General features: G+C 51.2%; 1 protein-coding gene across 2 annotated transcripts in view; it reads right to left on the bottom strand.

The window, feature by feature from the left end:
• SAMD4A (sterile alpha motif domain containing 4A) overlaps nucleotides 1–15,773 on the bottom strand; it is a 237,014-nt gene extending 221,241 nt beyond the window's left edge. For both annotated transcript variants that reach the window (XM_060261834.1, XM_060261835.1), the window contains exon 1: nucleotides 15,548–15,773. In XM_060261834.1, the coding sequence (XP_060117817.1) occupies nucleotides 15,548–15,743 (196 nt within the window). In that variant the 5' untranslated portion in view covers nucleotides 15,744–15,773. The remainder of the gene's footprint in view (nucleotides 1–15,547) is intronic.
• Between the last annotated feature and the right edge of the window lie 902 nt (nucleotides 15,774–16,675).

Here is a 16,675-nt window from a genome sequence, read left to right as displayed (position 1 = left end):
TAGAATCATAGAACCTGAGACCTTGGAATTCCTCTGACAAGAACAGAGAATGTTGAGCTACAGGCGCCCCAAAGAAGAAGAAAAAGAAGACTAAAGATTTATACCCCGCCCTATGCTCTGAATCAGAGTCTCAGAGCGGCTTACGATCTCCTTTATCTCCTTCCCCTACAACAGACACCCTGTGAGGTAGGTGGAGGCTGAGAGAGCTCTGACAGAAACTGCCCTTTCAAGGACAACTCCTGCGAGATCTATGGCTGACCCAAGGCCATTCCAGCAACCGCAAGCGGAGGAGTGGGGAATCAAACCCAATTCTCCCAGATAAGAGTCCACGCACTTAACCACTGCACCAAACTGGCTGTAGGACACGCGTAGTTCATCAGTTGATAGTTTCAAAAAAGACAGATCTGTTTTTTGTCACTCGTATCGGTGCTTTCTTCTATCCCTGCAAAGTTGTATGGAATTATCTGGGCTCGAAGAAAGCAAATACCGTGGCAGTAGCTATTGCAGGGAAAGAAAGAAAAAATTATAAACCCAGAGCTAATTTTATTTCTGTTTGTTAACTATTGTGGGAAAAGAATATAGACACCCCTAGCCCAGTCTTCTCAGATGTCAGCTGGGTCAGCCCTGGTTAGCACTTGGACGGGAGACCACCAAAGCAGTCCAGAGGCAGGCAACCTCAAGCCACCTCTGCATCATGTCTCTTGCCTTAAAAACCCTACATGGACACCCAAAATTGGCTGCAACTTGACACTGTATCATTCTAATATGGTCCTCTCGACCTAGACGGCTCAGGGTAGCCCAGATCTTGGAAGCTAAGCGGGGTTGGTTCTGGTTAGTACTTGGTTGGGAGACCACCAACGAAGTCCAGGCCCCTCCAGGGTTGCTACTCAGAGGCAGAAAATGGCAAACCACCTCTGTGCGTCTCTTGCCTCGGAAAGGTGTCTCCATAAATTGGCCACAATCTGATGGTACTTTTCCACCACCAGCCTGCAGTATAGATCAAGGCTGGCCATCTCGCTCAACACAAGACCAACATAGAATAAACATCAGATGTTTGAGAGCCTCAAGTCATGAGTGCCAGATGTTTGAGAGCTGCAACGAAGGAAGGAAGGAAGGAAGGAAGGAAGGAAGGAAGGAAGGAAGGAAGGAAGGAAGGAAGGAAGGAAGGAAGGAAGGAAGGAGGGAGGGAGGGAGGGAGGGAGGGAGGGAGGGAGGAAGGAAGGAAGTAAGGAAGGAAGGAAGGAAGGAAGGAAGGAAGGAAGGAAGGAAGGAAGGGAGGGAGGGAGGGAGGAAGGGAGGGAAGGAGGGAGGGAAGGGAGGGAAGGAGGGAGGGAAGGGAGGGAGGAAGGAAATAGGAAGGAAAGGGAGGGAGGGAGGGAGGAAGGAAGGAAGGAAGGAAATGGGGAGGGAAGGAGAGGGAAGTAGAAAGAAAGCAATTTTAACTTTAAAAGCCACCAGCTGGGTTGGCTTGTAGCAGTGATTTAAAGAGAGAAATGCCTTCTTCAAGCTGGCCAACATGGTGGGGAGGGAGGCTTTGAGAGCCACACAATATGTGTGAAAAAGCCACATGCCGCTCCCGAGCCACACTTTGGCCACCCCTGCTATAGATAATGGATAGAAAAATGGCTCTAGGGAAATGGAGGTATAATTCCATCTCTCCCAATCCCTTCAATTGAGGTTAACAAACTCTTCGTTTTAAGTGCACTTCCCCAGCTAAATGCATATTTAGAGCATTTTCCGCTCTTTTGTGAAGTGGGCGGTGCACAATACCCACCACACCAATCTTCCACAATCACTCCTACACATTCTAAAAGGTAGTACCATAAGAACACAAGAGAAGCCATGTTGGATCAGGTCAGTGGCCCATCCAGTCCAACACTCTGTGTCACATAAGAACATAAGAGGAGCCATGTTGGATCAGGCCAATGGCCCATCCAGTCCAACACTCTGTGTCACATAAGAACATAAGAGAAGCCATGTTGGATCAGGCCAATGGCCCATCCAGTCCAACACTCTGTGTTACATAAGAGCATCAAGAAGCCATGTTGGATCAGGCCAATGGCCCATCCAGTCCAACACCCTGTGTCACAGAAGAACATAAGAGGAGCCATGTTGGATCAGGCCAATGGCCCATCCAGTCCAACACTCTGTCACACAGTGGCCAAAAAACCCTGGTGCCATCAGGAGGTCCACCAGTGGGACCAGGACACTAGAAGCCAACCTGCAAAGGTTTGCCAACCTGGTTTGCCATCCTGCAAAGGGGCAAAACTGACAACTGCTCCCACATTGTGGAAGAGCTCGCGTGAGGAAAGTTCCTGCTCTCCTGGCTTTCCGCAAGCTACGCAAAACTGTTAGATCCAGATGGGCGGCCATGTTAGTCCGTTTGTAGCAGTAAAGAGCCCCGTGGCGCAGAGTGGTAAAGCTGCAGTACTACAGTCGGAGCCCTCTGCTCACGACCTGAGTTCGATCCCGGCGGAAGCTGGGTTCACGTAGCTGGCTCAAAGTTGACTCACCCTTTCATCCTTCCGAGGTCAGTAAAATGAGTCCCCGGCTTGCTGGGGGGGGTGAAGTGTAGAGGACTGGGGAAGGCAGCGGCAAACCACCCCGTAAAAAAGTCTGCCGTGAAAACGTCGTGATGTGATGTCACCCCAGAATCAGAAATGACTGGTGCTTGCACAAGGGTCCACATTTACCTTTTAGCAGTAGAAAATTAAAGAGCCCAGTAGCACCCTGAAGATTAACAACCAACGTTTCCTCTAAGCTGTGGAGTCTTGTGAGCAAAAATTCTACTCTGTGAGCTACTGGCATTAAAGTTGTGAGCTCCTGCATAAATTAGTCTGCTCTGGGGCCGTTTTTTCATGAGCTTAGACAAAAACGTGTGAGCCGGAGGCTAAAAAAACTGGCAGCTAGCTCACACTAACTCAGCTTCGAGGGAACAACGCTAACAACAGGGGTTTGGGGTAGCAGGAACTCCTTTGCATATTAGGCCACACCCTCTTGATGTAGCCAATCCTCCAAGAACTTACAGGGCTCTTCTTACAGGGCCTACTGGAAGCTCCAGGATTGGCTACATCAGGGGTGTGTGGACTAATATGCAAAGGAGGTCCTGCTACAAAAAAGCCTGAATTAGATCACGCACCCTGACGTAGCCAATCCTCCAAAAGCTTACAGGGCTCTTCTTACAGGGTCTACTGCAAGCTCCAGGAGGACTGGCTACATCAGGGGGTGTGGCCTAATATGCAAAGGAGGTCCTGCTAGAATTCCTTACAGGGCTCTCAGTACAGGGCCTACTGGAAGCTCCAGGAGGATTGGCTGCATCAGGGGGTGTGGCCTAATAGGCAAAGGAGGTCCTGCTAGAATTCCTTACAGGGCTCTCAGTACAGGGCCTACTGGAAGCTCCAGGAGGATTGGCTGCATAAGGGGGTGTGGCCTAATAGGCAAAGGAGGTCCTGCTAGAATTCCTTACAGGGCTCTCAGTACAGGGCCTACTGGAAGCTCCAGGAGGATTGGCTGCATCAGGGGTGTGTGGCCCAATATGCAAAGGAGTTCCTGCCACAAAAAAATAAAATCTGCCCTTGACACAAATTTTGTTTTTTTTTTACGGTGCTGCTGGACTCCTGCTCATTTTCTATGCAAAGATAAATTATTCAAGAAGGGTTTTCAGTGCAGGCGAAAAGACTTGTTCTGTGCTAAATGATTCACAAAACTACTTGGATAAACTATTAGGGATTGTAATCGATGCTACTGTGTATAGTTTGCTGTAAGCAGGATCCTACAATGTAAGTTTGCATCATTTAACATACTGTATTAATACTTCGTCTTCCCTTCAGTTCTATTTCTAGATTTCTTGTCAATTCAACAACCCTAGGCCCCGTTGTGCTTTTTACTGAATTGTCTGCCCTGCTGAAGGAGCCCCGTGGCGCAGAGTGGTAAAGCTGCAGCGCTGCAGTCAAAGCTCTGTTCACGACCTGAGTTTGATCCCAGTGGAAGATGGGTTCAGGTAGCTGATTACAGGTTGACTCAGCCTTCCATCCTTCCGAGGTCGGTCAAACGAGTCTCCAGCTTGCTGGGCGGAAAGTGTAGATGACTGGGGAAGGCAATGGCAAACCACCCCGTAAAAAGTCTGCCGTGAAAACGTCATGATGCGACGTCATCCCCAAAGTCGGAAACGACTGGTGCTTGCACAGGGGACTACCTTTATCTTTTACCACCCTGCTGAATATATTGACTTGTTCTGTGTAATGCGTCTTGAGTCACAGAAGCGAGACCATGGCTCAGTAACAGAGCCTCTGCTTGGCCTACAGAAATTCCCAGGTTCAATCCCTCTAATCTCCAGGGAGAGAGCCAGTTTGGTGTGCTGGTGAAGTGAGCGGACTCTTATCTGGGAGAACCGGGTTTGATTCCCCACTCCTCCACTTAAGTTGCTGGAATGGCCTTGGGTCAGCCATAGCTCTGGCAGAGGTTGTCCTTGAAAGGGCAGCTGCTGTGAGAGCCCTCTCAGCCCCACCCACCTCACAGGGTGTCTGTTGTGGGGGAGGAAGGGAAAGGAGATTGTAGGCCTCTCTGAGACTCTGTCCTTGGAAGGGCAGCTGCTGTGAGAGCCCTCTCAGCCCCACCCACCTCACAGGGTGTCTGTTGTGGGGGAGGAAGGGAAAGGAGATTGTAAGCCGCTCTAAGACTCTTTGGAGTGGAGGGCGGGATATAAATCTGATATCTTCTTCTTCTTGAAGAAGAAGAACTTTAACAAGTGGTTCCTTATTCTCTCCGTCTAAATCACGAACGGAACACCGAAAGACTCCACTCACATCTACAGTCTATTTTGAAGAGGCAGCTGCTGTGAGAGCCCTCTCAAGCCCCACCCACCTCACAGGGTGTCTGTTGTGGGGAAGGAAGATAAAGGAGATTGTAGGCTGCTCTGAGACTCTGTCCTCGAAAGAGCAGCTGCTGTGAGAGCCCTCTCCAGCCCCACCCACCTCACAGGGTGTCTGTTGTGGGGCAGGAAGGGAAAGGAGATTGTAGGCCGCTCTGAGCCTCTGTCCTTGAAAGGGCAGCTGCTGTGAGAGCCCTCCCAGCCACACCCACCTCACAGGGTGTCTGTTGTGGGGAAGGAAGATAAAGGAGATTGTAGGCCGCTCTGAGACTCTGTCCTCGAAAGGGCAGCTGCTGTGAGAGCCCTCTCCAGCCCCACCCACCTCACAGGGTGTCTGTTGTGGGGGAGGAAGGGAAAGGAGATTGCAGGCCGCTCTGAGTCTCTGTCCTTGGAAGGGCAGCTGCTGTGAGAGCCCTCTCCAGCCCCACCCACCTCACAGGGTGTCTGTTGTGGGGGAGGAAGGGAAAGGAGATTGTAGGCCACTCTGAGACTCTGTCCTTGAAAGGGCAGCTGCTATGAGAGCCCTCTCAGCCACACCCACCTCACAGGGTGTCTGTTGTGGGGAAGGAAGATAAAGGAGATTGTAGGCTGCTCTGAGACTCTGTCCTCGAAAGGGCAGCTGCTGTGAGAGCCCTCTCCAGCCCCACCCACCTCACAGGGTGTCTGTTGTGGGGGAGGGAGGGAAAGGAGATTGCAGGCCACTCTGAGTCTCTGTCCTTGGAAGGGCAGCTGCTGTGAGAGCCCTCTCCAGCCCCACCCACCTCACAGGGTGTCTGTTGTGGGGGAGGAAGGGAAAGGAGATTGTGAGCCGCTCTGAGACTCTGTCCTTGAAAGGGCAGCTGCTGTGAGAGTCCTCTCCAGCCCCACCCACCTCACAGGTGGGGGGAGAAGATGAAGGAGATTGCAAACTGCTCTGAGGCTGATTCAGAGAGAAGGGCGGCGTATAAATCTGCAATTCTTCTTCTTCTTAAAAGATCTGGCAACAAGTGATGGGAAAGACCCCTGCCTGAGACCCTGGAGAGCGGCTGCCAGTCTGAGTAGACAAGACCGACTTTGATGGATGGAGGCTCTGATGCAGTAGAAGGCGGTTTCGTGTGAATTTAAATCATGTCAATTAAAAATCTGCCCCAGGCTACTCCTGGTGCACCGGAGCAACAAAAGTAAAAGCAACTAAGTAAGACCCGAAAAGAGATAATTCTATGCTGACCTCTGATTAAAAGCACAGGCAAGAGAACATCTTGATTTCCGTTTATGCTAACGGTACCCTTTGTAATGAAATGGGTATGCTCAGTTTTTGCTATGCAGTTTTACATACTATTCCTTTTTCATCTTTGGTTCCAATTGCCGATGTCGTTATGCTAGTTTGGTGTAGTGGTTAAGTGTGCGGACTCTTATCTGGGAGAACCGGGTTTGATTCCCCACTCCTCCACTTGCACCTGCTGGAATGGCCTTGGGTCAGCCATAGTTATCACAGAGGTTGTCCTTGAAAGGGCAGCTGCTGTGAGAGCCCTCTGCAGCCCCACCCACCTCACAGGGTGTCTGTTGTGGGGGAGGAAGGTAAAGGAGATTGTGAGCCGCTCTGAGACTCTTCAGAGTGGAGGGCGGGATATAAATCCAATATCTTCTTCTTCTTCTATCTTCTATACCAGGGGTGGCCAAACTTGCTCAGTGTGAGAGCCACAGAGAATACACATCAGATGTTTGAGAGCCGCAGGACAGGGAGGGAGGGAGGAACGCAAATACATGGGGAAGGAGGGAGGGGAGGGAGAAGTAGAAAGAAAGCAACTCCTTCGTCCCTAGAGGAATCAAGTGCCTCTCACAAGCAGAGGAATATCAGAAGCGGCTTTCATTCCTAGGGGCGAAAAGAGAGGAAATGCCTTTTCGAAGAAGAAGACTGAAGATTTCTACCTTGTCCTTCTCTCTGAATCAGAGACTCAGAGCAGCTCACAATCTCCTATATCTTCTCCCTCCACAACAGACACCCTGTGAGGTGGGTGGGGCTGAGAGGACTCTCACAGCAGCTGCCCTTTGAAGGACAGAGTCTCAGAGCGGCCTACAATCTCCTTTCCCTTCCTCCCCCACAACAGACACCCTGTGAGGTGGGTGGGGCTGAGAGGGCTCTCACAGCAGCTGCCCTTTCAAGGGCAGAGTCTCAGAGTGGCCTACAATCTCCTATATCTTCTCCCCCCACAACAGACACCCTGTGAGGTGGATGGGGCTGAGAGGACTCTCACAGCAGCTGCCCTTTCAAGGACAGAGTCTCAGAGCGACCTACAATCTCCTATATTTTCTCCCCCCACAACAGATACCCTGTGAGGTGGGTGGGGCTGAGAGGGCTCTCACAGCAGCTGCCCTTTCAAGGGCAGAGTCTCAGAGTGGCCTAGAATCTCCTTTCCCTTCCTCCCCCACAACAGACACCCTGTGAGGTGGGTGGGGCTGAGAGGGCTCTCACAGCAGCTGCCCTTCCAAGGACAGAGTCTCAGAGCGGCCTACAATCTCCTTTCCCTTCCTCCCCCACAACAGGCACCCTGTGAGGTGGGTGGGGCTGAGAGGGCTCTCACAGCAGCTGCCCTTCCAAGGACAGAGTCTCAGAGCGGCCTACAATCTCCTTTCCCTTCCTCCCCCACAACAGACACCCTGTGAGGTGGGTGGGGCTGAGAGAGCTCTCCCAGCAGCTCCCCTTTCAAGGACAACCTCTGCCAGAGCTATGGCTGACCCAAGGCCATTCCTGCAGCTGCAAGTGGAGGAGTGGGGAATCAAACCCGGTTCTCCCAGATAACAGTCCGCACACTTAACCACCACACCGAACTGGCTCAGGAAGGAAGGAAGGGATTTTAAAGAGAGAAATGCCTTCTCCAAGCCAGCTGATGGGGCGGTGGGGGCTTTGAGAGCCACACAATATGTATGAAAGAGCCACATGTGGCTCCTGAGCCACAGTTTGGCCACCTCTGACATGAGCTCATGTCAATACTGCATGGGGCCACCTGGCCCCAGTTGCCAAATAGAGAAGCTGACTTGTCATGTGCATATTGTTTTTGTGAGCATGGGTTCCCAATAATATGAAGTGAACTGATCAAGACAAAGGTCTATAAACAAAACACGGCTTTTTAAACCTAGGGAACATGGTAAAGCTGCAGTATTGCAGTCGGAGCCCTCTGCTCACGAGTCACGATCTGAGTCCGATCCCAGCGGAAGCTGGTTCAGGTAGCCGGCTCCAGGTTGACTCAGCCTTCCATCCTTCTGAGGTCGGTCAAAGGAGTCCCCAGCTTGCTGGGGGGAAAGTGTAGATGACTAGGGAAGGCAATGGCAAACCATCCCATACAAAGTCTGCCATGAAAACATTGTGAAAGCAACGTCACCTCAGAGTCGAAAACGACTGGTGCTTGCACAGGGGACCTTTCCTTTTCCTTAAATTCAGGTAGCTGGTTCGAGGTTGACTCAGCCTTCCATCCTTCCGAGGTCGGTCAAATGAGTCCCCAGCTTGCTGGAGGGGAAAGCGTAGAGGACTGGGGAAGGCGATGGCAAACCACCCCGTAAAAAGTCTGCCGTGAAAAAGTTGTGAAAGCAACGTCACCCCAGAGTCGGAAACGACTGGTGCTTGCACAGGGGACTACCTTTTATCTTTTTATAAAGACACTGCCTCATGTGTTGAGTCTTCGGTGGCCACTGCAAAGTCGTTTTTGACATCGTAGACAACACCGCCATCCGTCAGGAGACGTCAAAGTGCACCTACTAGGACTTTGCACTCCTTGGAGTCTTTACTCTACATGGACTCTTTCATGATGAAAAATGGCAAATGCTTTACTGCAATTTTGATTTATGACTTTGGATATATACATCAGGGGTGGCCAACGGTCGCTCTCCAGATGTTTTTTGCCTACCACTCCCATCAACCCCAGCCATTAGCCATGCTGGCTGGGGCTGATGGGAGTGGTAGGCAAAAAACATCTGGAGAGCTACCGTTGGCCACCCCTGATATACATTATATGTTATAAAACAGTATGAGATATTCCTTCAATAGGGAGTCTTTGAAAAAATTCTTTACACTGAGCAACTATAGCACACTGAGGAACTACAGGGACGGTGACGGTGAGGGACGGCGGCTCAGTGGTAGAGCATCTGCTTGGGAAGCAGAAGGTCCCAGGTTCAATCCCCGGCATCTCCAAAAAAGGGTCCAGGCAAATAGGTGTGAAAAACCTCAGCTTGAGACCCTGGAGAGCCGCTGCCAGTCTGAGAAGACAAGACTGACTTTGATGGACCCAGGGTCTATTTCAGTATAAGGCAGCTTCATATGTTCATATGTACAGCACATTTAGAAGAAGATGAAGAAGATATTGGATTTATATCCCGCCCTCCACTCCGAAGAGTCTGAGCGGCCTACAATCTCCTTTCCCTTCCTCCCCCACGACAGACACCCTGTGAGGTGGGTGGGGCTAAGAGGGCTCTCACAGCAGCTGCCCTTCCAAGGGCAGAGTCTCAGAGCGGCCTACAATCTCCTTTCCCTTCCTCCCCACAACAGGCACCCTGTGAGGTGGGTGGGGTTGGAGAGGGCTCTCCCAGCAGCTGCCCTTTCAAGGACAGAGTCTCAGAGCGGCCTACAATCTCCTTTCCCTTCCTCCCCCACAACAGACACCCTGTGAGGTGGGTGGGGCTGAGAGAGCTCTCACAGCAGCTGCCCTTTCAAGCATAACCTCTGCCAGAGCTATGGCTGACCCAAGGCCATTCCAGCAGCTGCAAGTGGAGGAGTGGGGAATCAAACCCGGTTCTCCCAGATAACAGTCCGCACACTTAACCACCACACCGAACTGGCTCAGGAAGGAAGGAAGGGATTTTAAAGAGACAACTGCCTTCTCCAAGCCAGCTGATGGGGTGGTGGGGGCTTTGAGAGCCACACAATACGTATGAAAGAGCCACATGTGGCTCCTGAGCCACAGTTTGGCCACCTCTGGTATACCGCAACATCATGAGCTCTGCCAGAGCCAAGGCTGACCCAAGGCCATGCTAGCAGCTGCAGGTGGAGGAGTGGGGAATCAAACCCAGTTCTCCCAGATAAGAGAGCTATGGCTGACCCAAGGCCATGCTAGCAGGTGCAAGTGGAGGAGTGGGGAATCAAACCTGGTTCTCCCAGATAAGAGAGCTCTGGCTGACCCAAGGCCATTCCAGCAGCTGCAAGTGGAGGAGTGGGGAATCAAACACGGTTCTCCCAGATAAGAGAGCTATGGCTGACCCAAGGCCATCCCAGCAGGTGCAAGTGGAGGAGTGGGGAATCAAACCCGGTTCTCCCAGATAAGAGAGCTATGGCTGACCCAAGGCCATCCCAGCAGGTGCAAGTGGAGGAGTGGGGAATCAAACCCGGTTCTCCCAGATAAGAGAGCTCTGGCTGACCCAAGGCCATTCCAGCAGGTGCAAGTGGAGGAGTGGGGAATCCAACCCGGTTCTCCCAGATAAGAGAGCTGTGGCTGACCCAAGGCCATTCCAGCAGGTGCAAGTGGAGGAGTGGGGAATCCAACCCGGTTCTCCCAGATAAGAGAGCTATGGCTGACCCAAGGCCATGCTAGCAGGTGCAAGTGGAGGAGTGGGGAATCAAACCCGGTTCTCCCAGATAAGAGAGCTCTGGCTGACCCAAGGCCATTCCAGCAGGTGCAAGTGGAGGAGTGGGGAATCCAACCCGGTTCTCCCAGATAAGAGAGCTCTGGCTGACCCAAGGCCATCCCAGCAGGTGCAAGTGGAGGAGTGGGGAATCAAACCCGGTTCTCCCAGATAAGAGAGCTATGGCTGACCCAAGGCCATTCCAGAAGGTGCAAGTGGAGGAGTGGGGAATCAAACCCGGTTCTCCCAGATAAGAGTCCGCACACTTAACCACTACACCAAACTGGCTCTCCTTTAGTCTTGTCAATTTCACTGAAATTGACTTTTTCGTGGAACAGGGGTCTCCCCTGCTTCCCAGCTTTACTGTGTTCATCCCGTTTGGTTTGCTTAACCTCCAGCTGGTGGTTGGAGCTCTCCTGGGATTATGCCTGATCGTCAGGTGACAGAGATAAGCTCACCTGGAGAAAACGGCCACTTTGGAAAGTGGGCTGTTTGGCATTATACTCCACTGTAGTCTTTGCCTTCCCCAAACTCCACCCGTCTCAGGCTCCATTCCCCCCAAATCCCCAGGTATTTCCCAAAGTGGAGCTGGCAACCCTAGATATTTGGGGTATGACCTTTCGAGAGCCCTGCCAAGGTATCTGACAAAGGGCACTTTGATGCTCTGAAACCGTTTCCGCACTAGATAGATAGATAGATAGATAGATGAATTTATTGTCATTGTTCTCAACAAAAAGAGAGCAACGAAATGAGGTGCTCTTCCACAAACATACCAACACATCAAACACACATATTCATAAACCATTTAAATACATTTAAATACCATTTAAATATTCATAAACCATTTAAATACTAGACCTTTAATCCTGGTTTAGACCTGTCCCCAAACTGACATTCTGCACTAAAATCGTAGCATCGTAGAATCATAGAATCAGTCTGCACTAAAATTGAAGAATCGTAGAATCATTCTGCACTAAAATCATAGAATCATTCTGCACCAAAATCGTAGAATCATTCTGCACCAAAATCGTAGAATCATAGAATCATTCTGCACCAAAATCGTAGAATCATAGAATCATTCTGCACCAAAATCGTAGAATCATAGAATCATTCTGCACTAAAATCATAGAATCATTCTGCTCTAAAATCATAGAATCATTCTGCACCAAAATCGTAGAATCAGTCTGCACCAAAATCGTAGAATCATAGAATCATTCTGCACTAAAATCATAGAATCATTCTGCACTAAAATCATAGAATCATTCTGCACCAAAATCGTAGAATCATAGAATCAGTCTGCACTAAAATTGAAGAATCGTAGAATCATTCTGCACTAAAATCATAGAATCATTCTGCACCAAAATCGTAGAATCATAGAATCATTCTGCACCAAAATCGTAGAATCATAGAATCATTCTGCACTAAATCTGTAGAATCATAGAATCATTCTGCACTAAAATTGAAGAATCGTAGAATCATTCTGCACTAAAATCATAGAATCACAGAATCATTCTGCACTAAAATCGTAGAATCATTCTGCACTAAAATCATAGAATCATTCTGCACCAAAATCGTAGAATCATAGAATCATTCTGCACCAAAATCGTAGAATCATAGAATCATTCTGCACTAAAACTGTAGAATCATAGAATCATTCTGCACTAAAATTGAAGAATCGTAGAATCATTCTGCACTAAAATCGTAGAATCACAGAATCATTCTGCACTAAAATCGTAGAATCATTCTGCACTAAAATCATAGAATCATTCTGCACTAAAATCGTAGAATCATTCTGCACTAAAATCGTAGAATCATTCTGCACTAAAATCACAGAATCATTCTGCACTAAAATCGTAGCATCATAGACCAATTCCCCACTAGCCTTCTGCCGCTCTCGGGCTCCTCTTCTCCGCGAGGCTTCCGCCGGATTTCACACTATCTGTCCCGGGGCTGCAACCCGCTTTGCCTTTTTCGCGCAGCAAACAGAAACTGGTTTTCAGAGGACCTTGTTTGCTGCGCGACAGAGGAAAATAGATGCCTCATCCAAAGACCTGGCGGAACAGCTCCGTTTTGCAGGCCCTACAAAAGGCCAATAGGCCAGGTAGGGCCCAGATACGTTTCAAGGTGTTAGTTTTGACTTTCAAGGCCTTGCACGGCCTGGGACCAACATACCTGCGAGACCATCTCCTCCCGTATACGCCCCGGAGGTTGCTCGTTCGGCCTCCCAAGATCTTCTGATAGTCCCCGGCCCAAGAGATGCCCGTCTTGCCTCTACCAGGACCAGGTCTTTCTCAGTCCTGACCCCGACCTGGTGGGATCAGCTCCCTGTGGAGATCCAGGCCCTACCTGGCCTATTGGCCTTTCGTAGGGTCCGCAAAACAGAGCTGTTCCGCCAGGTCTTTGGATGAGGCAGCGGCCATCTATTTATCGGTCGGTCGGCCTCTCCACTATTGCTCTGCTGCTCTACTGCACTGCTGTACTGTGGCTCTGTATCATGGTACTCTCGGCTTGACTTCGCGAACGAAGATTTAAGGAGGGTGCAGTAGTCCACGTCTGCTGCAGGCTCGCTGGTGGCTGACAAGACCAATGCGGGACAGGCAGGTCCGGCCACAGTGGCTGCAGGGAAAAGTCTGATTTGGGGTTGGAGCTGTAGCAGTGCGATTCTTCCTCAATCTCCTTTTGTCCTCAAGACCAGCTATGCGTGCGTTCTCAAAGGAAGAGACAGCCTGGTGGATGGTGTGCCTCCATGCTTTGCGATCTGAGGCTAGGGCAGACCACTGGTGATGGTTGATGCGACAGGTACCAAGGGATACTACTTGGTACTACTATCGTGGTACTACTATCGTGATACTATCGTGGTACTACTTCATGCTACACCACCTTGCTGTCATGTCATCTTGCTGCACTTTGATGAGTGTCGTAATTAGCCTTATTATGATTTTATCGTGATTTTATTCCTATGTGATGTACTCCGCTCTGAGCCCCCAATGGGGGAATGGGTGGAATACAAATGAACAAATGATAATAACAATAACAATAAGAGTGAGGGTGGCATAAGGCTAGCGGGAAATCTGTCACAGAGTCATAGAGTTGATTTTTCTGATTCTATGATTCTCATGTAGCATGTCAGTTTGGGGACAGGGCTAAACCAGGATTAAAGGTCTAGCGTGAACTTGGTCAGAAGTAGAACAGGCTTCCTCCTCGGGAGGTGGTGGGCTCTCCTTTCTTGGAGGTTTTGAAACAGAGGCTAGATGGCCATCTGACAGTGATGAGGATCCTGTGAATTTAGGGGGAGGTGTTTGTGAGTTTAGAGTGGTTCCTCAGTGGAACAGGCTTCCTCCTTGGGAGGTGGTGGGCTCTCCTTTCTTGGAGGTTTTGAAACAGAGGCTCGATGGCCATCTGACAGCAATGCAGATCCTGTGAATTTAGGGGGAGGTGTCTGCGAGTTTAGAGCAGTTCCTCAGTGGAACAGGCTTCCTCCTCAGGAGGTGGTGGGCTCTCCTTCCTTGGAGGTTTTGAAACAGAGGCTAGATGGCCATCTGACAGCGATGAGGATCCTGTGAATTTAGGGGGAGGTGTCTGTGAGTTTCCTGCATTGTGCAGGGGGCTGGACTAGATGACCCAGGGGGTCCCTTCCAACTCCATGACACCCTCATTTTCAGTCCTCCTTTCACTTGCAAACCGAACAAGCGAGCTGTCTTTCGGCTTTGGATCCCTGGTGATGCAGCGTAGGGGAAACACCAGCCTACCTTCTAAGGCTGTCGGAAGGAATGCCAGCATGGCACACGTGGGAAGAAACACATGAGAGACACCATACGTGTGCTAAAAATTGCTCACTATTTTCTCATCAGCAGACGCAAAGCCCCACATCTTTAGCTGTCCGCCATGGGCAAAGATAAAAGTGTAACTCATTCCTGTGTGTGACTTTGTTCAGCTCCTGGGGGAACAAACACCTGGAATTTCTCTTACTCTACGGAACAGGAATGAGCAAACATTTACTCCAGTTTCCTTCCGTGCCTACGGTTTACCCCTTGACAAGTCCCCTGGCTGGAAGCCAGAAGAGGAAAAAGAGCACCACAAGAACCCCACCGGACCGAATTCTGCCTATCCGACATGCACATTATGCAATAAAGCAAAAGCATTTCCAGTAGACGGATACGCGCTGCGATCCCCAGCTTTTTGCAGCAGGATTTCCGCGGAGTTCCCCTCCGACTGCCTTTCTAGACAGCTCCGCCGCGTACACAAACAAAAACGCACTGTCCCCTCGCAAAGGCGCACGCTTTTGCAACGGCCGTTAGAGAACACGGACGCCGAGAGGCGTAGCTCTTCGTGCTGGAACGCCCCCCCCCCTCGACGTCACTCAACGGGGAAGTGCCGGGGAAACTATCCAAACATCCACACAAAAGGGGGGCTGCCAGCAGGCTGGTAGCTAACTGGGGGGGCCTGTGGGGCCAGGCCCCCTTACAATTGTGGGCTGCCCCTCTCCCTCCTGCGTGATTTTAACCGTGCAGGAGGGGCACCCAGAAGCAAGCACTGCCCCTCCCGTTCCATTTAAAGGGGCCCCCAGATCAGCTGATCGGTGGGCCCTAAATTATGCAAGGAGGGGCAGCGGGAGCACTCCCCAGCCTCCTGCACAATTTAAAGGTTCCCTCCCCCAGTGGCACCCCCCACGGCCCCTAGCTACAGGGCAGGCTGGAAGTGATCCCTGCACCGCCGACCCCCCAAAGGAAGCCAAAGCAAATCCAGACTCTACGTGACCTGACTGACTTATTGGACAGGAAGTTGTAAGGGAGGAAAGGGGAGGGGAGAGGGGGGGGCACAGAGAACTATCAATCATTCGCCCTGGACCAGTAGTTCCTGCGGTGGAAGAGTTTGCAGTGGGAAAGCCTCGCTAGAAGGGTGGCGTCCGGAGCACTGGTTTCTGCATTCCTTTCCAGGAAGACAATTGGCGAGGGGAGGGAGATTTCGAGGGGGGCACCCGCATTCTGTCAATCAGCAAACAATACAGCATGCAAAAGGAAGCCGGAGGGTGGAGGAGGAGGAGAGAGGCGGCTGAGGGGTGGTGGGTCGGTGGGGGGGGGGACTTACCAGGGTTATTGGCTTCGTTTTCCAGAATGTGCAGTTCGGTGCAGTCGGCCAAAGAATGCTCCAGACACAGCTGAAGGAAGCGGGCCTGGCTGCGACTCACCCGCTTCAACAGGGAGAGCAGCGCAACAGTCTGCTCGCACTCGTTCCACCCTTTGAACCAACTGGCCAGCACTCCCACCTGGTCTCGAAACATCATGGTTGGCGGTCGTGTGAATGTGACGCTGGAAGCGGGACTGGGGCGAGGGGGAGATAGAGCTCTATTTCTTCAGGTGGAAAAAAAGAAGAAGAAGAAGAAACCTTCCAAAAGTCCCGACGCCCTAAAGCTTCGGTTTTAACTTGACCCCCTGTGTCGTTATCGCGCACAGATTTGGGAGCGCCGCTATGAAGTTTGGGGGCTGCTTTCGGACACCCTTCGGATCCCGGCAGCCGGGGAGGGGAGGGGAAGGGGGCTCCTTGCAAATTCCTCCAGAGATGACGCCACTCAACAGCAGTCGAAGGAAGGCGAGGCGATGCGCTGTATCCCTCCACAAGGCACAGCAGTGTGTCGAAGAGTGCATGTGTGCATGCCCGGTGCAAGAGAGAGAGACATACAGGGATCTATGCGGCCGTTGCTTCTTCTCTTCCCAGTCTGGTTATTTTAGCCATGGCTCTCTCCTTCCTCAGGCAGCGATCCGGGGGCCAGCCGCAGCATTCCTCACTGAGGGAGAAAAAAAATCTGTTCAACAACTGTTGGGGGGGGGGAAGGAGAAAGAATTTTTTCACCGTGACGGTACCAATGACACACTCCGCAAAGCCACGGCTATGATTCAGCATGACAAGAAATCACGGCTCCGGCTTCCTAACGCAACAGAGGGGAAATCTGGGGTGGGGGCGGACGGATTGCTGGGGGGGGGGGGGGTGCTGTAGGATTGGGGGGAGGTTGTTTTAAAAGGGTGGAGAATCTCCCCGCCAGGAAGGGGGTCAGGGAAAGGAGGAGGAGGAGAAGGAAGAGGAAGGAAGGAGGGAGAAGCTCCCTCAACCTACATACAGGCCAGCCAGCGCCAGGGAGAGGTGTGGGCTTTGGGTTCGAAAGAAGCCCTCCCCTCCTCCACGGTGCAGAGAAGGGAAGAGGCTTCCCAGGCCCCCCAT

Source organism: Heteronotia binoei, chromosome 21, assembly GCF_032191835.1.
Source record: "Heteronotia binoei isolate CCM8104 ecotype False Entrance Well chromosome 21, APGP_CSIRO_Hbin_v1, whole genome shotgun sequence".
NCBI lineage: Eukaryota > Metazoa > Chordata > Lepidosauria > Squamata > Gekkonidae > Heteronotia > Heteronotia binoei.
This window is presented reverse-complemented; position numbering and strand designations above follow the sequence as displayed.